At 32.6% G+C, this 26497-nt stretch overlaps 1 protein-coding gene across 3 annotated transcripts in view; it reads right to left on the reverse strand.

The window, feature by feature from the left end:
- Positions 1-10815: 10815 nt before the first annotated feature.
- Positions 10816-26497, reverse strand: part of jp (junctophilin) — a 28961-nt gene continuing 13279 nt past the window's right edge. For all 3 annotated transcript variants that reach the window (XM_070650645.1, XM_070650644.1, XM_070650643.1), the window contains exons 3-9: positions 24027-24238; positions 23378-23798; positions 23170-23310; positions 21379-23014; positions 17900-18097; positions 11636-11780; positions 10816-11525 (exon numbers count right to left, since the gene is read on the reverse strand). In XM_070650645.1, coding sequence (XP_070506746.1) covers positions 11694-11780; positions 17900-18097; positions 21379-23014; positions 23170-23310; positions 23378-23798; positions 24027-24238 — 2695 coding nt within the window. In that variant the 3' untranslated portion in view covers positions 10816-11525; positions 11636-11693. The remainder of the gene's footprint in view (positions 11526-11635; positions 11781-17899; positions 18098-21378; positions 23015-23169; positions 23311-23377; positions 23799-24026; positions 24239-26497) is intronic.

Here is a 26497-nt window from a genome sequence, read left to right on the forward strand (position 1 = left end):
GTACAAAAAAAAAAGTTCTTCCACCTTCATTTTGAACATTAAAAATTTCTTTATTTAAATTTTTTTTTTCATTCTTGTTGATTTTTTTCAATTTTTTTTTTATTATTTATGGCATTAAATTGTTTTTTCTCAGTTTTACTTCTTCATTCTTCACCTTATTTTCTATAATTATGCGTTTATTGTATTACAAGAAAGAGCAAAACTTATCATTTATCTTACTAATCATTAAATATATATATATATATATATATATATATTCTCATTTTTATTTACGTTAAAAAGCTTTTCGTGCTGTTGTTTTTTCAAATTTTATTCTCAATTTTTAATTTTATTAGAATTTTTTTAAATTTTTTTATTCATTCATTTTTTACTATAGTTTATAAAAATTCGATAGTAAGACACGATGCAAATTGTTTAGCGCATTTTTGAAATTTGTATTCAAAAAGGTAGCTTAATTAGACACTTTGTTCGTTCGGCTGTTCGGCTAAACCAGAGGCTGTTTCAAAAATGACCGTTAATTTTTCTCAAAAAAAAAATGTTTAGTCGTTAAAATTCAAATTTTTTTAGACCGTTACACTAACTTTTCTTCGTAACGTAAATTTTTATTTTAAAATAAGTTGAGTTCGAAATGTTTGAATTTTTCGATAATCTAATGCCGAAAAACTCGAATTTGGGACAGCCTCACTCTGGGCTGGACATCGTAGAGAGCTCTGGTTTGTTTTGATATCTTTAATCTATTAAGTTCTTGCATTATCGGTCATTTAGAAGTTTTAAATCAATGCATAAATACTACAATTAATGATTTTTTGATTTCCATACAAATTGTAAACAACTGTTTTGCGGGGAAAATTTTGAAATTTGCAAAACCGTTAGAAAATTTGAATACTAGAAAATCGTTATAAGAAAAATTAATTTTAATGCATATTTTGTCGATTTACTGGATCTTGTTTTGTACTTCTGAAAGTGACTTGGATCCTACTGGATCTTGTTTTTTAGATTTGAAAATGACCTGGGTCTTATTGGATCTTGGTTTTAACGTCTGGAAGTGATCTGGATCTTGTATATTAGGTCTGAAAGTGACCTGGATCCTACTGGATCATGGTTTCAGGTCTTTTAGTGACCTGGATCCTACTGGATCTCATATTGTGGATTGGGAAGTGACCTGATTCCTACTGGATCTCGTTTTGTAGGTCTGGATGTGACTTATTAATCATTCACTGATCGCCGGATCAAAAATGCGCTTAAGTCCCTCGATCAATAACACGAGGAACTTTATAATTTTTGTTTGTTATTCACGTTGATGTGGGAATTGAAATAGGAAATTTAGCCTGAAGAATAGAAGACAGTTTCATGTTTCTATGAAATAATAGAATCAAACAGCTTCCGGCATGATCCGATAAATTCCAGTTGAAATAATCTTTTATTCTTCAGGTGGACTTTTTAGACATATAAAAATAGTTACCGATGAGTCAAAAACTTTTTCATATTAATGATGCCAATAAGATATAAATAAAGGTATGAAATGTTTTATGATTTTAAGGAATTTAGAGTAGATATTAAATTTTTGGTTAGGTAAATAAATGATTTTGCTTGTTTACTTTGGGCTCATTTTGGTATGTGATATATTATGATAGGATGGAAATGAATGGAACTTAGGATAAATTTGCAATGAGAATAGGGGTTCTGGACAAAGATTCCCAGTTTTGGTAATCTCTTGTAGTCACAGTCTCGGTCTTCGGCTTTTGGTCTTCGGGACTTCGGCCTTGGTCATCGATCTTCGGTCTTCGGTCTTCGGTCTTCGGTTTTCGGTCTTCGGTCTTCGGTCTTCGGTCTTCGGTCTTCGGTATTCGGTCTTCGGTCTTCGGTCTTCGGTCTTCGGTCTTCGGTCTTCGGTCTTCGGTATTCGGTCTTCGGTCTTCGGTCTTCGGTCTTCGGTCTTCGGTCTTCGGTCTCACATTCCATCTCAATGACTCAGTCTCAGTCTCTGTTCCTGGTTTCGGATCTCAGATTCCGCCTCAATCTCAGTCCAAGACTCAGTCTCAATCTCAGTCTTCATAAACCGAAATTTCGACAACCCGACAACCCTGATCAAAAGCTAATTTTAAAGAACATAAAGAAAGATTTTTTTTTTGGAAATTGAATTTAAAAATATACAGACAAATAAGATTATTGAGAGCTCTTGCGACTTCTTCGAAGATTCATTTACTCCTTTAGTTTATTATTCTCGTTTCTGCACTTAATAAATCATTTCATTTTATGTATTCTTGTATTCTTTTGTTGCTAATTTGCAGGAAAAGAAGGCTTAAAGTTGTTGAAGCTCTTATTGAATTCAGGGTTGATATAGAAGTTGATTTGGAAAGTGTTGCTATGAATTTGATAATTTTGACTGGTTTATATGAATTTAATGTGCAAATTGAAGAAGTGGGTCGGTGGCGGATTGGTTTATGCTTCGGCATCTAATTGTTGCAGCACCGATCCAGTGATCATGGGTTCGAAACTCAAGAGGAGAAATGTTCTTTTTCGAATTATAAGAAATGGAAACGCGGTTTAAAGCCTTTCTTTGAGAGTACATGCAGTAATGTTATCAACTAAGTGATTCTGATCTCACTATGAACTTGTAGCTCTAGGCTTGAATGGGATATCAGGTGAATCAATACTCATTAAACTATCAATAGCCTAGAAACGCATGTAAAGCATTTGGGACTTTGGATCTCAGAGCTCTGAAGCGTTAAAGTCTCAAGTTGTCAAAACCGAGACTTTGGAAAGCCTTACTTACTGCAATGTCCAACAATGTGTTAAAACAAACTTAAAATTCTCCCCTTTTATTCAGCATATTAGCATGATATTTACCATAATCCCATTTTCTAAACTTTACACAAAGATATCCAGCCTTTAAGGCATTGCTTATTCATGCCTATCTTTTGAAGGTCACTTCAATTTTCTGGACCTTTCTCCATTCCTTAAATTAATTATGACATTCAAATTACCTTTCAAGAAGTATAAAGGTATATAAAAATTTTTTGTTGAAAAATTCACTCGACGGCATCTTCATAAACCAATAAAATATGACTTGAAGCTTAATGTTCTCTCTCGAGAGGGTCTCTTATATCCTCTTGTAATGTATATTGCTACCGCATTTACATAGTTAGCATAGCAGAACAATAATGAAAACTTGTTCAATAATTCAATACAATTTGTACTACAAACAATGACTGCAAATTTCCTTTCAATCATTGAGACTTGAAACTTATCTTGCCATTAAATCAGCATTGGAAATACTTTTTTGAATAAAACATTCATATTAAGTCATTCAATTTCAATGAATAAACGATTTAAATAATTAATTCAATTAAATGGATCTAAAAAGTTCAAGGAAACATTGAGACGAAGCAGCAGCAACAACAACAAATTTTGTCCTTGTCATCGATGAACTCCTACAGTTGTCAAAAAAATAATAATAAGAATGAAACTTCTCAATTACGACATGATTGTGTCGGAATCAAAAAAATTATTGAAGGGAAATATGAGTCAATAGAAAGGAAAGTAATGAAGTGAATAATAATGAAGGAACTGACTGAGCCCAACTTGCTTTTTGCATAAAAAAGTATTAAAAATAATTTGGCACCATAATGTAATATTTAATAAGTGAATAATTCACTCAATGGCAGGATGAAAATGAAACTTGAGATAGTAGCCAACTGAATTATTTAATAAAATGTCTGAGCTGTGCATTACTGTTTGATGGATGTTTATTGGGGGTTTGGCAGATTTTTGGATGTTGGATTGTCTGGTTTTGAGAATGTTCGAGTAGTCAATGATCAAGATAGTGATAAGATTAGAAATAAATCTCGCATTATTACTAAAGATATGGATGTGGAACTGATCAATTAGAATTTTGATAACTTTTTGACAATTTTAATCAGTTTTTTACAATTTTTGATAAATTCAAACTTGATTCAAACACTCTTTGAGAATTATTGAACATTTTTGATCAACATGAATAAGTTTTTGTTAAAAATTAATCAAAAATTGATTAAAGATGATCAAAAAAGGATCAAAAATTAACAGAAATTTTTCAAAAATTATCAAAATTTGACAAAAAAATATCGAAAATTGTTCAAAAAATGACAAAATTTGTCAAATTTGATCAAAATTTGTCAAAATTGATCTAAAATTGTCAAAATAGATCGAAAATTGTCAAAATTGATCAAAAATTGTCAAAAAATCATTTAATTGACAAAAATTGATTGAAATTTGTAAAAAACTGATCGAAAAATGATTAAAATTTGACATAAGCTTTTAGAATTTGTCAAAAAATTGTTACAAATTGTCAAAATTTTTCAAAATTTTATCAAAAATTAATTAAACCATATCAAAAATTGACAAAGATTGTCAAAAATTGTCAAAAAATGAACAAGACTGTCAAAAACTTATTAAAGTTGATCAAAATTTGTCAAAAAATGATCGAATATTGTCAAATATTGATAAAAAAATTTACAAAAAATTGTCAAAAATGATTAAAAATTAACGAAAATTGCCAATAATCGATCAACTGATCGAAAACTGTCAAATTTTGATCAAAACTTGTCTAAAAATTGATCAAAATTGTCAAAATTTGATCCAAAAATTATCAAAATCTGATCAAATTCTGATTAATCATATCAACAAACTCTTGACTGCATACCAATCCATCCAAAACACCAATCCACAGTAACATCCAACTCAAGAAATTCATCATCAAAAGAATTCTCATCAAGATTTTGTTAATCTCAAAATGTTATTTCATTCTCCTTAAAAATTCACAATAAATATTTTTATTTTAATATATTTTTTTAAATATTTTTCTTTTTATTATTATTTTCTTTTTTTTTTAAATGTAACATTTACATAAAATAAATCAAATGTCTCCAACAAAAAATTAAATTTTTTCTTTATGATTGAACAATGAAATAATTTTTATCAATTTATAACTAAAAAACATTTTAATTTTTTTATATAATTTGTTTCTCATTAAATGTAATAAGAATGAACAATCTCGCAATTTATGTAAAATATAAAATGGGAGTTTGATAACTAATTGAATTGGACTGGAGAGCATGAAAGAGAACCAAAAAAAAATGTTTGAAAATTTTCATTTTTTTTTTTTCTTGTTATTTCAATTTGATGCGTTTAAGATGCCCTTTGTGAGTCTCATAGAAGATTATGTGCGTGCATGTTTTACGTAAGGAAAGCTTTCTTTTTTTGTCTCTCGAGAGAAGCTTCCCTACCCTTCTCATATTCCTTCATCCAAATAAATTTATATATTTTATTGTTTATTTCTTCTTATAATACAATTTTTTTTACTTTTTCTTTAAAGTTCGCATATGACATGCTTAATATTTTAAGCTTGAACGATTTTGACTTACACACAAAAAAATTTTATGTCTCTCGCTTTTGCTGTAGACTTTCCTGTTTATATTTATGAGTTAAACGAAAAATTAAAAGGATTTTTTTTTTCTCTTGTTTTGGCCCGAGCGACACAAATGAAGGAGGCTCTGCCATGGAGATTTGAAAGCTACGCTAGAGTTCTTTAATTCAAACAAATGCCTTAAAAGTCTTAACGGACCCTTAAAAGCTTTCTGAAAGAGTCTTAAAAGCTCCTTGACTGAACTTTGAAAGCTCATTTACTAAGCCTTAAAAGATTCTTTAGAGTCTTAAATCTTTTATGATAAAAGCTCCTTTACTGAGCCTTAAAAGATCCTTGATTGAGCTTTAAAAGTTTTTTTAACTGAGCCTTTGACAAAGCTTTTTAACAAAGCTTTAAAAGTTCATTGACTGAGCCTTAAAAGCTTCTTAACTGAGCCTTAAAGTTTTTTGACTGATCCCTAAAAGCTCTCTAATTGAGCCTTAACTACTGGACTAAGCCTTTAAAGTTTCCAAACTGAGCCTTTATCGCTCCTAGACTGAGTATAAAAAGCTCCTTAACTGCGCCTTAAAACTCCTTGACTGAGCATTTAAAACTCCTAGACTGATTCTTAAAAGTTCCTAGCCTGAGCATTTAAAGCTCTTATATTGAGCATTAAAATTTCATTAATGAACCTTCAAAGTTCATTGACTGAACCTTTAAAGTCCCTTGACTGAGCCTTGAAGGCTCCTAGATTGAGCCTTTAAAGTTCCTAGATTGAGTCTTAAGAGCTCCTTGACTGAGCCTTAAAAGCTCTCTAACTGAGCTTTTTGAAGCGATGCAAGCCGTCTTCATGTAAATACCTTGCAACACCTATTTGATCTTAATGAAAGAGCTCTAGCGACACCCTTAAAACTCCATGGCAGAGCCTTCTCCATTTATGTCATTCGGAACTATATCCGTGTGTCTTAGCTGCTGGAGTGAAGAAGAAGATTTCGTACAATTACAAAAAAAAGCACAAAAATGAGATGAAATCATAAGAAAAAAAATTAATTTTACATTCAATTATTTTAAGTATGTCTTATGGAACAACCAAAAAATATATATTTTTTATACACAAAGGGTGTCTCAGAAAGCATTTTGTGAGCTGTCAGAAAATGGCAGTCAGATTAATGGAAAAAGACCTTTTTTTTACATGCGGATCGATGAAAGATTCTCTTTTTTGGATACAAAAATGTGCGTTGACGCGTGACCATGTGTCGTACACGTGCTAGATCGCATGACAATCTTTCCTCTTATTTTGCGAACGTTTTACAAATTTTATACTTAAATGGTCATGTTGTGTAAGTTTTGTTTTGGGTTAAAATATTCACGACCACAGCTGGACCAACTCGATCCAGACTTATGAACATTCAAAGAAAGTATTAATCTAGTTAATTATTCCAAACATCCCATAACTTTGCTGATACACCCTTCATATTCAAGGAATAAACACTTTTATTAAGCTATCGTCGGCACAGCATCTATCTCCGTGGTAGGAACTCTATGATATGGCATGTTCAACTTTCTCTTTGTAAAAATGTCAATCAAATTAAATAAAAAAAAAATGCTTCAACAGTATTGAATCCAATACTTGACATGATAAGGTTGCATACATTATCTCAATAAAACTGTTCATCCCCAGACTCTCTTGGATTTTGTATATATACATTTTACATTCAAATTGTTTTTCGCATAATTTTTTTAAATAAGGTAACAAAAAAAAATTCAACTTTTTTTTTATATCCTCCTTCCATCCAAATACACCCGAGTGATGCAAATGAAGAAGGGTATAGAATGGAGCTTTTAGGGGTCTGTTGAAGCTCTTTTATTAATGCCAAATGGAAGTTGTCTCGGTTTGGTGTCGATATTGGTGTCAAAAATGGAATTTGTATCCGTATGATCTATATGGTTGTCAAAAGTAGGTCCTAAAGGTCCAAATGGAAACCAATTTTGGATCTGATGACTATATGGTTGCCGAAAGTGGGCGGATTCGATTTGGAGCCTATTTTTGGCAGACATATAGTCAACAAATCCTAAATTGGGTTCCATTTGTACTGCTTCTTTTAGATGCCTATTTTGACAGCCATGTATTCATCTGATATAGGATTCCATTTGGTGTCTGATTTAACCTTGAACTTGTATCATTTGGTGAATCGCATTCGGTCCAATTAAAGCAATTTGGTGTCTATTTTAGGCAGATTCCATTTGGTGTTTATTTTTGACAGCTACATATATAGTATCCAAATCCGATATTGGTGCCCATATGGCTGCCAAAAAAAAGGCATCGAATGAAAGTCGCCTAAAATAGGTACCAAATGGAAGCTGTTGATTTTTGGCAATCATATGGACACCAATATCGGATTTGATGTAAATATGGCTGCCAAAAGTAGGCATCTAATGGAAGCTACCCAAATTGGACACCAAATGGAAGCCGACTATTTATGACAGCCATATAGACACCAAAAATTCAGAGCCAGCAACTGAGACGGATGGAAAGCCTTCTGTTGTAACCTACGCTCCATATAGGAACATGGTTGCAGTAAGTTAGTAAGTAACGGACACCAAATAGAGGCAACTTCCATTTGGTGTTAATAAAAAAGCTTTAGCAAAGCTTTTAAAAGCTCCATGTCAAAGCTTTCTTCATTTATGTCACTCGGGACATTATGTATAATATGTATGTATATAAAGATTTTTATTCCTTCCTATCTAAAAAATTTTTTAATATATTTTTTTTATTATTCTTCAATTTTTTTTATATTTTAAAGATTTCATCTTATTCATTTCCAAAGCGTCTCTTTGCTTTACAATATCATCATCATCATTATCATTAAACTAGATTTTTGGTCATTTTCAAATTTTTTGTTTTTATTTTTCAGTTTTTTTTTATAATTTTTTTCTTTATTTTCACTAACAAATAAATAAAAACGAGAGGAACTAAAAAAAAAGGAGAGGAAAAATGAACTTGATTGGATAGACTTTTTTTCCATAACAAATAAAAATATTAATTAATTTTAAAGTTTAACACGAGTTTTATTTAGTTTTTTTTTGTTCAGTTTTTTTAAAAAAATATCCAGGAATTTTATGGCTACCTAATTAGGCATCATAATGGACTAATGGGAGTTACTCATCATAAGATTTAAATAGATAATAGCTATAATCGAATAAGTTTTACAATACGTAATTATCATATAATATATATTTAATTAATATTTTATGTAAGAAAGACTTTTTGCATTATTTTTTTTTTTATTTTTTTTCATAAGTAACAAGAGAAAGAGAATTAAAGGTTTTCATTCTTTTATTTTACTTTTTGGTTTCTGTAATTTCAAAAATTTGGTTTTTAAAAAGTTTTTGGTTTATGCTTTCCATGGAAATGGAAATATTTGTGGTTTTTGAAGTGACTAAGTCATCTTTTGTGATTTTTGAATTTTCCCGAAAAGCACATGGTGTAGAAATTCCCAAACATCTGACATCAGGTCTACATGACACTGGCTCCAAGTAAAATTCGATGAAATCCATTCTTAAGCCAGAGTTAAGTCGACCGGTTGACGAATTTTTGCCCATTTCTTCACCTTGTGTCTTCCTGATATGATGTGCTAAAATTTATGATTTCTAGGAATTGGCTATAAAACATAATCCGAACTCGACTAAGATTTTGTATTGATAAATCTGCTCGTCTTCGTACAAAATCCGAGTTGATATCGATCTTTGCTATGATGCAAGATTACGTATCTAAAATTCAGGAAATTTTGTTACGAAGATCTGCTTCTTTTCTTGGCCAAACTCTACATTTTTTAAAAAATTCAATAGATTCTAGTAATTAGGACGGATATTAAACATGAATTTCATAGATTCTATCTAAATTGATTTAGTTTTATCTACCGCTACTTTAAATTTTGAAAATTTAAGTCTTGAAAGTTGGAATCTTGAAACTTCAAGTTCGGATGCTTTAAATCACTTTGAATCTTGATATTTAAAAGACCTGTTGACAGAATCTGATTGATTAAATTACTGAAACCAATTAAATGCTTTTCAACTAAAGAATAATGAAGCCAATCTAAACATTAAATGATTTTTATTGTTTGAAGATTGAAAACAAACTAAATATTTGCATAAAAAGGGGGTTGAAACTATGAAAATTGGAAAATCAACAAATTGTTGCAAATTCAATTTAAATTTTAAATGACCGTTGATTTTTTCTCAACAAGATTCTCAAAGTTTAGACGCTCAAACATAAATTGTGAAAATTGTACAATTTTCCTAAGTGCTTGAGCCGAATAAGTAGACTCTTAATGATTTATAGGAGCTGTTATTGCCTTATTTGTGTTGACAATACGAGAATCCTATGAGTTAAAATAACTTTTAAGATTCCTCAAATTCCTATACATACAAAACTGTGAGACTTGAAAATTCCATCAATTTTGAGAAAATTGTAGCTTAATGCTTTAAATTTGACTTTAAATACAGCAAAATAAATATTTTGCAAATCACAAATCAGCCTATCTGGCAGACTGGCTTCATCTTAAAGCTATTACAATTCCAAAAAAGTATCAGATTCATGAGCAATTCTAGACGCGTTAATGCTTAAGTGTCAGACAAATGAGTGAATTCAGAGCAGAATAAAATTAACATTATTTTTTGACAGTTCACGACGGCCAAGTCACGTCCAAAAAACACAAATTTTTCCATTTCCCACGCCACACAAGCATACGCTCTTAAATGAAGAGCATGTAGGAATCAGTTATATGTAAAAAATTGAAATTATGATATTTAAAAAAATGCAAAAAAAAAAAAATATTAAAATTTTTTCCATTTTTATTTTTTTTTCCGATAAATATTTTTTGTTATTATTTTTTTAAGACAAAAATTTTCTTTAAATTATTCTTTCAAAGATTTATGCTTTTTGTGAAAAATTCCACTATTTTTATTTCTTTTCATATCCAATTGAGTTTCTCTCTTCATTCTTTGCAATGTAAAAAAGTTTTTTTTTTTTATTCTTCACTTCCCTTTCTTCTATTTCAATTTAAGGCATGAAAGAATCAGAAAATTTGTTTCAATTTTTTTTATTTTATTACCGTTTTTTTATATATATATATCTTCGATTTTCAATTCTAGATTAATGTTTCATTCATTCATAAAATTTTTTTTATTATTTTCACGATTTTTGAAAAATAAGAATCAATTTTAATCCCCAAATGGAAAGAGAGAAAAAATTTTGTTTCTACAAAAAAGTCTTTGATAGTCTTCAGGTTTATCATTTTTTTGTTTAGTTTGGGGGCTGTTCATCTATTACGTAATGTGAAAAATCGAGACTTTAATTTTTTAGGACCCCCCCCCTTTCTCACTAACAAAAAATATTTATTCTTTTTTTAAGACACCCCCCCCCCCCTCTCACTCTCCTAAGTAAGAGCAAGATTTACGTAATATCTGAACGACCCCCCATTTTGTTGTGTGTTCATTGATACAATTTCTAAATTGGGGGCTTGGTATCTGATGAGCTTTCGTGTTCTTTTTTTATTGCCAATAATGTTTGCCGCATTGACGAAATTTTTTGCTGCGGTTTTTTATGAAAAAAAAAAAAATATAACAAATTTAATGTTGAGGACATGGAACCTCACCCAATACCAAACCCCCCCCACCTCATGTAATTCAGGCAAATTTAATTTATTTTCCACATCGAAAAAATTAAATAAATTAAAAAAAAAAATCTATAATAGTTAACAAGTGTTTCCATTATATATTCCGAGTATATGCAAAAAAGATAGAAAAAAAATTGACTCCATTTTTTTTTTTATATATCCATCCGAAAAAAGATTTTCAATTTATTTTGTTTTGTTAAATCCTAATTCCAATTTAAATTTGTGTATATAAAAATTTTTTTTAATTATTTTCTTTTTTATTTATTTTCTTTGTTGTATTGAATGAGTCCAAAGTTGTAGGCCATGTCATTTTTATCTTCATATTATATATTTTATATATATATATATTTAAATATTTTCAATTTTTTATTTTTTTTTTTTGCTTAAACAAATTTGACATAATAAATTCGAGCAGCAAAATGATATAAGAAAATTTGATCAAATTATATTCATTTTCACTTCTGCGGAAGCAGTATGTAGTTGGAGGGTAAGGAATGAAAAGAAAGAAAGAAAGAAAAAAAAAAAGGAAATTAAATAAAAATTTTATGCTGTTTAAATTTATTTACATTACCATTTTTTTGCCAGTTTCTAAGGCGAATGATTAATGATTCTGCGGACAATAGTTGACGCTATGTGAGCATCTTGAAAAACATAATTGCCAATGCTATGTTCACTATCAGAACCAACAAAATCAGTTGTTGGCGTGAAAACCAGTCCTGTGGTGCATAATGATGAATAAAAAAAAAGGAAGAGAAAAAGAGATGGAGAGAGTAATAAAATATCATTATTAATATTTCGTTCAAGCTATTGCAAGATTTGTCCATTATAAAACACCAGTAGAATATTTGTAAGATGAGAATGATGCGCCACTTCAGTATTGAACGTGCATGTCACAGGGGTGTATGTAAAAATTGTAAAAGGGGGGTCCAATTTTGTTGAGTCTTTTTATTAGATCCTTTTTGTAAGAATTTAAACTTTGGGCAGTTGCATGGTCTAGGATATACCATACAATGTGCCTAGCCACAATTTGTAAGTCGTGAGAATTAACAAATAGAATTAATGTGACTTGAAATAGCGAAAAAGCATCCAAAACCCGACTAGAATGGCATCTAAATCCAACAAGACTTTGGATTCTGATATCGAACCCAGGTATACGGGTTGGTTGGCTAATGAAATGGTAACTAGCCACAATTTGTATGTCATGAATCACACAAACCAAGTTTATGTGGCTAGAAACATCAAAAAAACATTCTAATCTGACTAAACTGATATCAGAATCTGACTACACCCTTCTCTGGGATCTAACACGGGTTGTTAGGGTCGGTTAGCCAATGCTATGTATCCAAGCCACAATTTGAAGGTCATTAATACACGAACCGAGTTAATGAGACTAGAAACAGTAAAAAAAGGACCCGAGAATCCGACTGGGATCGAACCCGGGTCGTCAGGATTGGTTGTCCGACGCTCTAACAACTACGTCATTGCTGCTATTTTGCTGTCATGATTTGGTGTGGCTAGAAACAGTGAAAAAGAACCTGAATCCGACTAGACTTTCTCTGGGTCGATCAAACCTGAGTCGTTACGGTCGGTAGGGCCAATGTAATGTACGTAGTCACAATTTATGGATCATCAATACACAAACTGCTGCTGATTCGCTGGTTTAACATTTGTTCAATTTAAGAGCATACAGAAACAGCGAAAAAGCATTCAGCCTGACTAGACTATCCTTAGGAATCGAGCTCAAGTCGATAAAGTCGGTTGTCCGACGCTCTAACCACAACGCCACTGCTGCAATATCTCTGACTATTTATTAGTTCAATTAAAGATAATATAAGACTCCCCCTAGCTACACCCCTTTACCACATACAGTTTGGCGTCATAAAGCCAAACATCACCACTCATTCTGAAATGGAGCAACATTTATTTCCTTCAATTTAATTGCATATTTTTTTTTTTTCGTTTCATATTTTTTGGTCGCCAACAACATTATATGGATATTGATATCATGCATTTATATATTTCTCATATAAGCGTATTATGAAGAAAAAATAAAAAAAATAAAAAATTCATTCATCATGCGATTTATTCTTATTAAATATTTATGACTGAGCAATTTCCGTTATTTTGTATCGTTTAATTCCGAAACTTGCTTTTAAAAAATTAAAAGAAATGAGAAATGATTAAAAAAAATTTTATGCAATAAATGTGATGTTGCTAAGCAAATAAAAAGGGAACTCTAGGCTAAATTAATGATTCTATGAACTCATGCTGATGATTGAATGCGGAGGTATTAATGAGATTTTCTATGAAAATGTACAGCAATAAAAATTATTTTTATTATTTCTGTATCTCGTTTAAAAGACATTAAATGCACACTTTGAGGCTACATGATAATATACATGAGAATCAATTTTCAATTATTACATTTTTTAGTAACAGTTCAAAAATAGATGTTGTCTATTTAAATGTCGATGTAAGTTTTGCATGCCATTGCATGTCAAAATTCAATTTTCTCTCTGTGTGCTTAACAAAATTTATTTTGCATCGATTTATTTTCAGGCAAATGTTTGATATATCAGAGGTTGATTGGGATTTCAGGATGGGGAAAGGGTTTGAAATTGACCTTGAATTTTACAGGAATAGAGCATATTTTAAGCATATTCACATTTATGCACATATTCTGGGGATTGTCAGGGGCTTAGTCAGAAATTTACGAGGGGTTTCTAGAATTTTAATCTCGAAATCATTCGAAAATTCATTATGTGCCCACATACAAGGAAAAGAGGTTCGACTCTCAAACCACCCACATCTCTAGCTTTGCACCTTTGCATAGCATATATACTCATTGAAGTTCATTTAGTGAGGTTAATTAGAACACCTTATGGTGTCTTTCTAGTCCTGAGTGGCAAATCACTATGACGAGTTTCGAACCTAGAACGCTGAGATGTTGTTGAAATATTTTGAGATCACAGCATTAGGCCACCCTACCATTGCGCAACTTCAGCCAATATATGATCTTTTGCTACTAGCCCTTATCAACAAAGATCTTGATTAGAGAATGACAATTCACATAATTACTTCTGCAGGTCTGGTTCTTAGTTGATTAGGGTACTTGATCGGCTATGCTCAATTAGAACCAATCGTTTATTACACCAAAGGTTTTATAAAATCCAAATATTTATGATAATTAGTGGATTTTATGTTGTTAAGTGGGTCGTGTTCATCCCATGCTTAAACTAGAATCGTGTATTTGCAGGACTTAATTTTGTTAGCTTTTTTGGACTTGTGGAGTTCAAACTTCCTAGAGCAATGGAAATTCTATCTTCGCGGTACATATTAATATCATTAAATCTTTCAATTATGTCGTGAAGTTTGGCAGTAAACCAAATTTAACTACATATGTGGTTGCTTTGTGTCGTGGTCAAAAATATTTGAAAAACACTCCACGACCATATCACAAAGTATGATTTGTGAACTGCCTGACATGTTGGACAAATAAAAGGTCCTAAGAGATTATCCTCTACATATGAGGACACCCAAAAGAGCCATCAAATCGAGTTTATTATAAAACACAAAAAGTACGACATAATTATTCATAGAAAATCTCATTTGACATTCAAAACAAAATAGGAACAGAACATAACACACCAAATAAACATCAAAATGGTTTTCCGTTTAGATAGAACATAAAACGTACCTATATATCTCTCTTTTTAGATTTTATTTAAATTTTTTTTTATTTTTTTGTTAGTTGCGGGATGGTAAGTTTTGAAATTAAAAAAATAATATAAAAATTTCAATGTGTCATAAATATATAATTGAAATAATGTAGCAAGAAAGAAGTTTTTATTAAGGATAAAGGAGTAAAAAAAAAGTTAGTTGTGTGAGTCTATGTAATATGGAAGTGTTTTAACAAAACCAAACAAAAAAAGGTAGGGAAAAAAAGGGGCTGAATATATTTAATTTATTACAGCAGCGCAAATTAACATAAAAGCCAAGTTTACTCATGGATTGTAAGGAATGAAAAAAAAAAATCCAGAGTTGCAAAACAGGAACCTGTGACATACAAAAATCATACAAATTCTTGAGAATTTGTGAGGATTTGCAAGAAAACCGTACAAATTCTAAAATGATAGGCAAAAACTGTACAAATTCTTCATAATTTGTACAGATTTGTAATGCAAAAACCGTACAAATTCCAAAATTATAGGCAAACCCGTACAAGTTCTTGGTAATTTGTATGGATTTGTAAGAAAACCCACACAAATTATCAAGAATTTGTAAGGTTTTTGCTTTTGATTTGTAAGAAAACCATACAAATTATCAAGAATTTGTACAGTTTTTGCCTATCACAGATGCCTGTTTAGCAACCCTGGAAAAATATAAAAAGTTTTTCAAGTGATTTAATATGAAGAATGAAAAGTATTCACATTTTTTTTTTGTCTTTTTATTCATATCATGAAAGGCATTTATGGATGGAATTTCTATTGGTTGGCATTTTGTCTTAATGGACGGAAGTTTAGTGCAGCAACAAGTCGTTTATAAATGAACTTTTGCAAACTAGGAAGTTATTGGAATGTGTTTGTGGGTAGCTTATTGTCTGTTATTTAATCTAAAGATTGGTAGTAAGGATACTACTGATAGGATTAGCCTTCAAAGTTTTATGGAAAACAAAAGTTTAATGGTTTTTATTGTCTATGGCTAAAGCTTAATCTCATATTAACCAGTATTAACTATGTTAAAGTGTAAAATTGAATTCTGACCGTAAATCAAGTTCCTGAATACCCCAAATCAATTGATCGATCCAGATCGGTGTGACTGTGATTTTGCGCCAGATTCTGTTTAAATTCCGAACCATGTCGGGTGTCAGATTTTGGATCAATTAACCAATATGCGCTTCTCTAGGTTATGACTAAAAGTTCCAGTATATTTGGGGATAGTTGACATATCTTTTTAAGTTCTACAAATATCATATCTATGATTAGACATGCGATCGACTAGTTGCAGTTTGTTCCACTAAAGGAAGGTTCCCTAGCTAAGCCTCTATTGAAACTAATGCCATCAGATTACCCATGAGGGTGGTTTGACAACACAGTGATGGTCCATTTTTATGAAATTTTCCTGAACTATGCTGTTCGTGTAAATAGTATCTTGTCAAACCATAAAACTTAATATATACCTGAATAGCATAAAACAGTTAATCGATCAAAAATCTGGGTTCACTCCAGAGTGACTTTGACTTGATGTCGGACTCAGTTTGAATTTGGTAACTCTGATTTGGTTAAGGATTCTGACTAAATTCAGCCCAAGACCAGCGTGACTCTGAGTTGGTGCCAGATTCAGTTTATATCCAGCACCATATCAAAGTCACGCCGGCATGTGACCTGAATTTGGATCGATTAACCGATTCGTGCTCTTCGGATATATAATTTTAAACAGTCATATGCCTCAAAATTAGAAAAATCTTCAATTCCTGATCCTCTACTGAAAATCATGCATAATTCTGAAAAAATGCGCTCTAACTATTCATCGTGATTCATAAAAATAAACTTTACAATCTATTATATTTTATTTTTTCATACACGCGTGATGCTAATTAATTGAATTAATTAATGCAAAGAAAACCAAGCAAAAGCTTTTATGTTAATATGGCGAATGTACAAAGTGTGGTTAAGTAATTAAAGAGGTTAGTGTTGAATTTAGAAAATCCTTTAATTTTTTAAAATATTCACAAAAAAAATTTCATTTACTGGAAAGGCTAAATCTTTAGCTAAGGAGAGACTTCCTCTTAGGAAAAGATTAAAAAACTTGCAAATTAAGTAAATTAAAATTGAGAAAATTATCAAGTCAGACAAAAAAGTTTCTTATTCTGTTTCTGACTCATGAGTGCCGTAATTTTCTGTTCTTTTTCTTTGCCTTTACGAAATGCATGCAATTAAGAGTAATGCAAGTTCCTTTCCGAAACAGAAACAGAAAAAGAGTGAATTGAGTTTAAAAAGGAAAAAAAAAATGAATTAAAAGAACTAAAACTATGTGAATTGTAAGTAGCATTTAATGAGATTCTTCCTTATATTTATCGTATCTATCTCATAATCAAGAAGTAATCTCTTCTAATAGAATATTTGTGTAGAGATGCAGTGGTGGGCAACTTGTGTGCTGCGGTACACTAGAAAATACCATGAACCATATTCTCTGTGTGGTTTTGGTTGTGGCTTAATATCAAAGTGTGCCGTGACACACAGGTTGGTCACTAATGTAAGGCAGTGGTGAGCAACTTCTATGTCGCGGTACACTAGCAGTTATCATGAATCGTACGCCGTGTGCGGATTTGATTGAAGCTCACCACTAAGATGTACCATGACACACAATTTGCCCATCAATGTTAGGCAGTGGTGACCAACCTGTGTGCTGCGGCACACTGATGTGGTGCCAAAATTGGAAATGCCATGAAACCTACACCATGTACTGTTTCGATTCTGGCTTACCAACTAAGTGTGCCGTGACACAAAGGTTGCACACCACTAGATTGCAGTGGTGACCAACCTATGTACCGCGATACATTAGAAAATACAATGAAACCGTATGCCGTGTGCAATTTTGATCGTGGCTTGCAACCAAGATGTACCGTGACACACAGGTTGTCCACTAATGTAGAACAGTTACGAGCAACTTGTGTGCCACGGCACTCCAGAAAATGCTATGAATCGTACACCGTGCATGATTTCAGCTTTGGCTCACCACCAACATGTACCGCAACACACAGGTTACCCACCACATGGTGTAGAGTAAGTAATAAATGGAAAATGGAAATTAAAAAGAGATGCCATGTACATACCTTTACTTGTGGACTGACGAGATAAAGTAACGGATTTGCTCTATATCGATCCGATTCATCTTTCTGACGTCTAACTTCTTCACGACGTGCTGAACCTAATACCGACACTTCTTCCCTACTCATCAATTTATTAACTGGTATTTGTTGAACATCTGGCAATGACTTTTTCCGCTGAATTGTCACGTTTATTGGGATGCTCTGAATGTTCATTACGTATAGCATAAAAAGAAATGAAAAAAAAAGAGAAGTAAATATATAAATTAGATATTGTTATGTATGACTTTTCATTATTTTAATTTAAATGTCAGAGGAATAAGACTTTATGTTATGCAAGTCTTGAAAGATGGAATTGAGAATAGAAAGAATAACGAGTCTCGGCATGAGATCTTAGATAAAAATGTAGAAATAAAAATAATTATGTAAAATGATAGTCAACCTCAATGGGTGCCGAATCAATCCAACTTTCTGATGCTCGCCGTGCTAGCAATGCTGGCGAAAACATCAAATCAGCATCTTCCTCTTCTTCATCTGGTTGGTACCAATGCATCCTTATATTGACAGTGATCGATAAATTAGATATTTTATTGTTCAAAGAGAATCAGACAAGTTTGGAGAGAAATGATCGATTTTAATAGATTGAAGCGCTTTTGGAGGGTTTGATGATCAGTGGTGCTGGATATTCTGATAGTTTGGGTTCTTAGGTATGGCTGGACTAAAAATACTTCAGAATGCATTTAATAGATCACACTATTAATTAGTGAATCTAAAGCTACACTAATTGCTATACCTAACCGAGTATATTGAGTGTGTCACGTCATACCATTGCGACACATCTGCGACACATTTGCGACACATCTGAAGGTTTCGCTAGAGCAGTGTTGTTCAAATTTGTTTGCATTCAACACATCTTGATAGGACTTGATCGAAACAGACAGCACACAATTTGGACAGCACTCCACTAGAGTGTTGCTTTAAATTGTTCAAAATTCTAAGGTTTGTCGACCTTAATTCTAGTTAGAAACTTGACATTTGTGTCCCTTGCCAATATAAGTCATGTTTACTTCTAGATATCCTACAGATCGACTAATTGCAGCTTGTTCCACTCGGTTTTATCTACATGATGACTTCATTAGCAAACCTCCTATACATTTAACAATCCAAACTCTACCTGACTCAAACTTAACATACAAAAACAGCACCGCTGATCATATGAATTTATGGATACATTCAATGAACTCTCATTGTTTCAATATTATTAATGTCTAGATTAAAACAAGTAAATTTAATTCTATTTAGTTGTTTTCTTATTTCCATGACTTATTATAAGAATCAGCACATTAAGACTTGATTCTAAAAATAAAAGAAATTTATTCAATATGGATTTTTTTTTTGCTGATAGAACAATACTTAGACTTTGTGGAAACTAGTGGTGGGAAAGCTGTGTGTTGAGGCACACTGAGTGCTGCGACTTATTGAATCGCATGCTGTGTAAGGTTCCGCTATGAAAAATTAAGGGCTGCATACACTGGCTTAGATTCAGAATTGGTAAGACTCTAATATGGAGGAGCCTCCATTGTTTTCTTGGATCCACCAGAGGTGCCTCCACTGTTTTCTTGACTCCACTAGATGCGTTTCCCAAAAAATTCGAGTCCCCTCCATTAAAGTCCTTACTCCAATAGAGACCTCCAGAGTGGAAGCGCCTTTTTGGACTTTTAGAGTCTGGACTCTCAAAGTCATGCCAATTCTGTTCTAGATTAGTGCTGGCCAACTGGTTTTTCTTCATGGCACACTTTGTTCCTTACCCCTGACCGAAACGACATATGTTGGTTGGTTCATGTCATTTCCAAGCATTTTTGGAAGCACCATAGTGTGCCAAAGAACTCATTGAAAAAAGCCATCGATAGAGATAGAATCACACTAGGAATTGCTTATTGGCAGTCAGTGGCTGTCAATAGAGCCAGCGTCGGGTATCAACTGAGGGAGGCCATGGATCGCACTTAATCTAGACGACCAGCGATCACACTTAATCTGTACTACCAAGTAAGTAAGTAACTAACTAACTAACTAAGTACAATAGTGTCCCGCAGCACATAAGTCACCCACCACTGTCCTAGTTCGTTCAAAAATGATCATATCCATAATTGCAAAAATATAAAGCCAACACCAATCATTTGTGAAGCATTTAATCCTATTCACATAAACAACAAAATGCGCTTAAGTAGCAATCGTTTATTAAAATCGAGTCGAAAAATGACTTAAAAGATTTTCCCATACATCTTTTAATGTAGGTTTTTAAATACTTTTTTTTTTATATATTTTCTTCCTCCTCCTATAAAGTCTGAATTGAAATGTCTATATTGTTGCTGTTTCTCCTTCGTTCTTGACTTTATCTAATTAATGGATTAACATTTGCACATATTTTTTTTCTATACTGTATCTATCTACTTATTATCTTATATTCGATACTTTTTTTTTTGCTTGCTTGTTCCTCTCTCTCTCTTGCCTGTCTCTATTTCGATTAACAATTATAACAAAAAAAGGAAGGAAACGATATTGAAAAATTATAAAAAAAAAGAGAAACAGCTTTTCATTCACACTGTTGAAACATTAATGTGCCTGGGTGTTGTGTGTATATCCAATATTCAATTTGGCACCACGACAAGAATATATAGATGAATGAACAACACTGAATAATTATTAAGATGATGTAGGCAAGCAGGCAAATATATATTTTTTTTTTACTTCTGCTTTTCTTGTGTGCCTGCCTTAATTAATCAATTATATTCCTTCACTTTTTTTTTTTATTAATCGAAAATTAATTTTAATGCAAATTCCCGAAATTCTTTGTTGCTTGTTTTATTATTCAACAGCAGTGCTGACAAGTTGGGATATAAATTTTAGTCTTAATTATTTCTCTGTCCGTAGGCTGAATAATAAACTATTGGATATATATATTTTTTTAGGAGAAATATGTTATCAGATATTTTCACTTTCAAGCATTCAGAGCGATACTGAGGAAAATTCTCTCAGAAGTCACTTTTGCGACCACAAGCAGATGAGATGCTATATTCTATACATTTAACGAGGAGTGTATAACGAACAGGCTAAAATTAAACTTAAGCTAAATTATTTTTCTTTCTATAATAAACACGAAAATCATCATCGAGTTTGTCGCGGGAGATGAGAAAAGAGGAAGAAGATCACCAAGACATTCTGTCCGGTAAAAAAAAAAAAAACTATCAACATGAGCAACTTGTAAATAAAAAGTGCATGTATATGTTGTTCCCTTATATATTTTTTAGAGACTGTCTAATGTGTTAGTCATTTACATGCACACATTATTATAGTCGTTGTCGTCGGTATCATCAATCGAATGAGTATATATGCATGATCAATGATGATGATGACGGTGAAAAAGGCAGAGAAAATTTCAAATATTCTGACAAATCTGTTGCAATAAATATCTGACACATGCTCACCTTGTTTGCTGCTTTTGATCCGCCACCACCACCGCCACCCATACCACCACCTGCACCACCACTCACTATAGGCTTTTGCGGCACAAAGAGACTCTCAGTACGTTTTGGCTGTCCGGGTGATGGAATTATATCTTGACCTAATGTTCGCTGTCTTAATAGTACATCCTCAAATGGCTGATTTGGAGTTGAATAATGTGCCTGAATTTGCTGTATTGATGTTTGTTGTTGAAACACTGGCGTACCACTCCTTGATCCACGACGCGATGCACTTGTACTTCCCGTTCCACCACCCATAGCACCTGTTAACACTGAACCATTTATATTTGTTGGCGCTGGTGTTGTACCGCGCAATTGTGATCCAGCTCTCACATTACGATCAATTGAAATTTCTGGCGTTAGATTCGCTGATGGCGAACTGCCCATTGCTTGTCGATCAACCGATGCTTGACGTGATGCACCGAGACGACTAGCTGCCCTCGTATAACGATCAACGGATGAATCACGACTTGGTGGACGTTTATAATGATCAAAATGATCTATTGATGTTTGATGGATGGCACCAAGCATTGGACGACCACTATCAGATACTTGTCTAGAACCTCTACGAACACCAGTATGGGGATCAGTATATGATGATCCACCTTGATGATCACTATAATTATGTTGCTGTTGCTGTTGATAATTATTAAAGGAATTCTCTTGTGATTGGTTCATTGACTGTTGATAATGACTAGCACTGGTTTGATAAATTTGATTATGTTGTGATTGTTGAACTGAAATATTTGAAGTCGCTTGATTATATTGTTGTTGTACGCTATTGGCATTATTATTTTGTGCTAATTTTTGTGGCGTACTAAATGCTGATCCCGATCCACCCATACTATTACCAGGTGGTTGTGGTTGTCCAAATTGTTGATTATGTCCTAACGTGTTATTATAATCTACTGGATTTGTTTTATTAGCATATATTGAAGTATTATTTTGCATTGTATAATCCACAGATGGTTGTCGCATCGCTGATGGATTTACGGATGTACGACGTGCTGGTGCTGTTGGATTTAATAGGCTACTTGATGATTGTGCTTGTATTTGTTGTTGCTGTTGCTGTTGTTGTGAATTATGTTGTTGATTTAAAATTGTTTGCTTATTTGGACTAACAATGCTATTCGTTTGATTAGATGTCACTTGATTATCGCTTAATAATTTAGCTTTTGCAGCATCATCGTTAACTGTTGTATTTCGGAATCGTTCTCGTACTCGAATCCTCTCAAAACGTTCCAATAATGCGGGTTTAAAATCAGGTGCAAATTCGCGTGCTGTCTGTATAGCTACTTCCGAATCAACACGCGCATGATCAGCTGATACATCAGCAAGTTCTGCTTTACCACGAGCTGTTGCCGTTCTCGATATGGCAATATCAGCTTTTTGTAATGCATATTTACTAGCACGTTGTGCTGAATCGACAGCCGCATCAATTCTTTCACGAAATTTTGCTGATCGAATCAAAAATAAATGTTTCTTTTTCTGACTAGTGATTAGCACATTATTTTTATATTTTCCTTCTTCCTTTGTGCCGTCGCGAAATGTCGTAACGCCATAACCATATTTTTTGTTTGCAAACCATTCACCTTCATATCTACAAAAAATTATCATGTGTAGAAACGTACGGAATGATGTAATGAAAAGAAGAGAAAGAGAAAAGAGAGAATAATAAGGAATGAAATTGGAGATTTTGATTTATTATTATGATGATGCTGTGTTGTATTGTGACATAGAGCTTATAAAACTTACTTAAGACCGTCACTCCTTTCTGAAATTCCATATCCACATCGTTTATCATTCTTCCATTCTCCCATATAAGTCTCTGTAACGCTACCATCTAACTGCTCATCTTCAACAATAAAGCTCGCATTTGAGTCTGTATGTACTGACCTGTGAAATGGACATAAAATAGCATAAATAAAAGTGTTGGATATAAAAAAATAAATTTTAATCATACTTATTAGTGATGCCCGATTGTGATGACTCTGTGCTTATCCATGATGCAGTTGATGCCGTTGATCGTATGCTACCGGAACCTGTTCGTTTCTCAAGATCACCTGTACTACGCTGCTTACGTATTTTCAGTCCTGACAGGAGACCTTTCTTCGTCTTTTCAACTAAACTATTACGTCTTGGCGGCGGCTCATCGGATTTTGCTTTCAACACAAAACCACCACGAGAATCATCGACACGATGATTACGCTTTTCAGCTGGATCTGGTGTAGGCGCTTGATTATTATTACCATCATTACTACGTAATGACGTGAGTGAAGCTCTAATTGATTTAGGTCGAAATCTCGATGCAAGTCCAAATGGTGCTGATTGTCTTACACCATATCCATGTCGCATGCCTCTAAGCCATTGTCCTTGATATGTTCCTAAATTTAAAAAAAATGAAAGAAAATAAAATTTGAAAGTTTTTCACAAAAAAAAAAGAGGAAATTGTGTCAGTTTATAAAGTTTACAATAAAGTAACAAGACACAAAGAATTTACACACTGACATTCTAATGTCTAGACATGATGAAATTAAAATTAGCCTTTAAGCGCCAGTAGTGAAATGGCTAAATAATAAATAAGGTCCTATTTCAATATTTATGTTAAATACCTGAATCTGCATAAGTCTCTGATCCATAGCCATCTTGAAGGCCATTTGCCCACGTTCCTTCATATTTTGCTGTTGATGTTGCACTCTGCCTCACACCATATCGTCCTTTAAATCCTTGTGTCCATTCACCTCTGTATATCCACCGTCCTCTCGTTTCAACACCTAATCCATGACGCTTTCCATTTTGCCATTGACCTTCAAATGATGATCCACTAAACCAGATGATAATAATTAAAAATTATATATTTATAAGTTTTTATGCTTGAATGTAATTAATTTTTGTTCAAAGCAGTGATGTTCAAACTTTTCGTAACGGCACACTTTGATAGTATTCATATTTATATTAAATTACTTGAAAGAAATAAGCCTCATACGTTCTACGCATTTTGAGTAATAAATCTATTGTACTACACTCTTTGAACTCATATTTTATGGTGGAATCCAAACCATTTCCAAGCTCTGCGCATTGCAAGAACACGAGTATGTCCATAAGACCTGATGTTTTCCTGCAATGTACTTAGTTTCTTTTCGTGCATTTAAGAATTCATAAAGAAAATCAGCAAGTTACTAGTGTCTAACAATAGTATGTAGCCTAGTAGAAGTATGTCGGCTAAGCAATAGGCTGTATTTCCAAGCAGCAGTAAGCTGTGTTTCCGAGCATGTATACATTGCACATTAGAGACACAATATGTACCAAATACCTCAAAACTAAACCCAAGCCATGATTTGAAATTCGTAACCAGAAAGTTGAAATTGAAAAAGAACTTAAAAATTTGACTTGACTTGGGATTGAACCCAGGACTTTTGGTACGTAAGACCAACGCTCTATCATTTAGGCCACTAATGTTATTTTACTTTGGAGGATAGCCTCGACTAAAACCGCACAAGACATTTTGTTCATGGCATTTCCAAATAAACTTGACGGCCGGCAAATGTGCCGAAGACCAAAGTTTAGCCAGCACTGGTGGGCATTTTGGGTGTCACAGTGCTCTTCAGTGCATCCAAAAAATTTCAAAAATTATATGAAGTATATGCCGTGTTCGGTTTTAATCGAAGCTTGAAAGGTCGAGATGTGCCACAAAAAATAACTGGTTGCCCACCACTGGCTTATACTTTAAAATATAAGAATCTCCTAATATTTCCCCATCTCTATCGCTTTACATTTTTTTTTTATTATAGGAGTGAAATTAAAAAATTTTTAATGTGCCGGTTATTGCCAGCCAGCCAGTCAACCTCAAGGATAAAATAATTTTTTTTATGCATGAATGAAAATTCTTTCAACAATTTTCATGTCAACATCATCAATTCCCAATCTATCTCTATCATTTAAAAAGAAATTATTGTCGTAAAGTAAGAAAAGATGAGAAATAATCCATACATAACAACTATAGTAACGAATTCTTTTCTATTTCGTATGTACCTAAAAATAGGATCGTGTCATGACTTTTTTTTTCTTTACAATAACCCTCATGCTTTCTTTTCTTGTAATACTTTTAATATCTACATAATAAAAATTCTTCAATACATGCAGGATTGTCTCAAGACAATTGAGAAAAACGTGCGGTATGTTGTCTCTGTATTATTCCTTCATTTATAAGCTATGAAAATCAGTAATCTCGCATATGAAAAAAGCAGAGCAGAAAAAATGTTCCCATTTTCACATAAAAGATATACTTCATAATTTTAAAACTGTATTTGCTGCTATATAGCTTGTGATGTGGTGGAAATCTCTGTTTTTTTATGTGTCGTGGAAAAACATGTGCAGAAATAATGAAAATATCTTTCTTATGTGTGTAATATATTCCAAGAATCAATGAAGGAACGAAAAAAAAAAAAGTTTTTACGTCAATTTTTCCTTTTTCTTCTCGTTTTTCGTATTTTCATTCATTAAGAAATGATGAAAAAAATTGAGAATTCTTTTTTCGAGTAGTCAGGAACTTTTTATTTGCTGTAATTTAAATGAATCGACTGTTTGGAATTTCATTAATGTAAACTTATAGATATTTCTAGTAAATTCCCCATTTGAGGTTTAAACTTATCTGTTTTCAATAATTGAATTGATTCAGAGTTGGAGGTATGCGCATACGTATGTATGGGTTCTTGTGATACGGGAGTCATAGAGATTGAGATATTTTAGGACTGTCTGTCTTCCGTCTTGATCTCGAGATATTCAAGGATCTTTACTAGAGAATCTTAAGACTTGACAAAATATCCAAGAATTCTCTTGATCTCAAGAATAAGTTGACTTCGAGACGTTAGGAATCTAAAGTGGAAATTCTGTGTGAATATTTTCTAAAAATCAAGTTTCCTGAGCAGTACAACATTGTTGTCAAAGGACAAGTAACATGATATGTCAACGACAAAATCTCATAAAGACGTTGATTGGCCGTGACACCTGTTTACAACTCATTAGATGACATAATGAGATTTGCTACAGTAAGCTACTCGCGGATAGACCTTAAATTCTTTAA

Source organism: Chironomus tepperi, unplaced genomic scaffold, assembly GCF_022539635.2.
Source record: "Chironomus tepperi strain 1889 unplaced genomic scaffold, CSIRO-AGI_Ctep_v1 contig_445, whole genome shotgun sequence".
NCBI classification, from domain to species: domain Eukaryota; kingdom Metazoa; phylum Arthropoda; class Insecta; order Diptera; family Chironomidae; genus Chironomus; species Chironomus tepperi.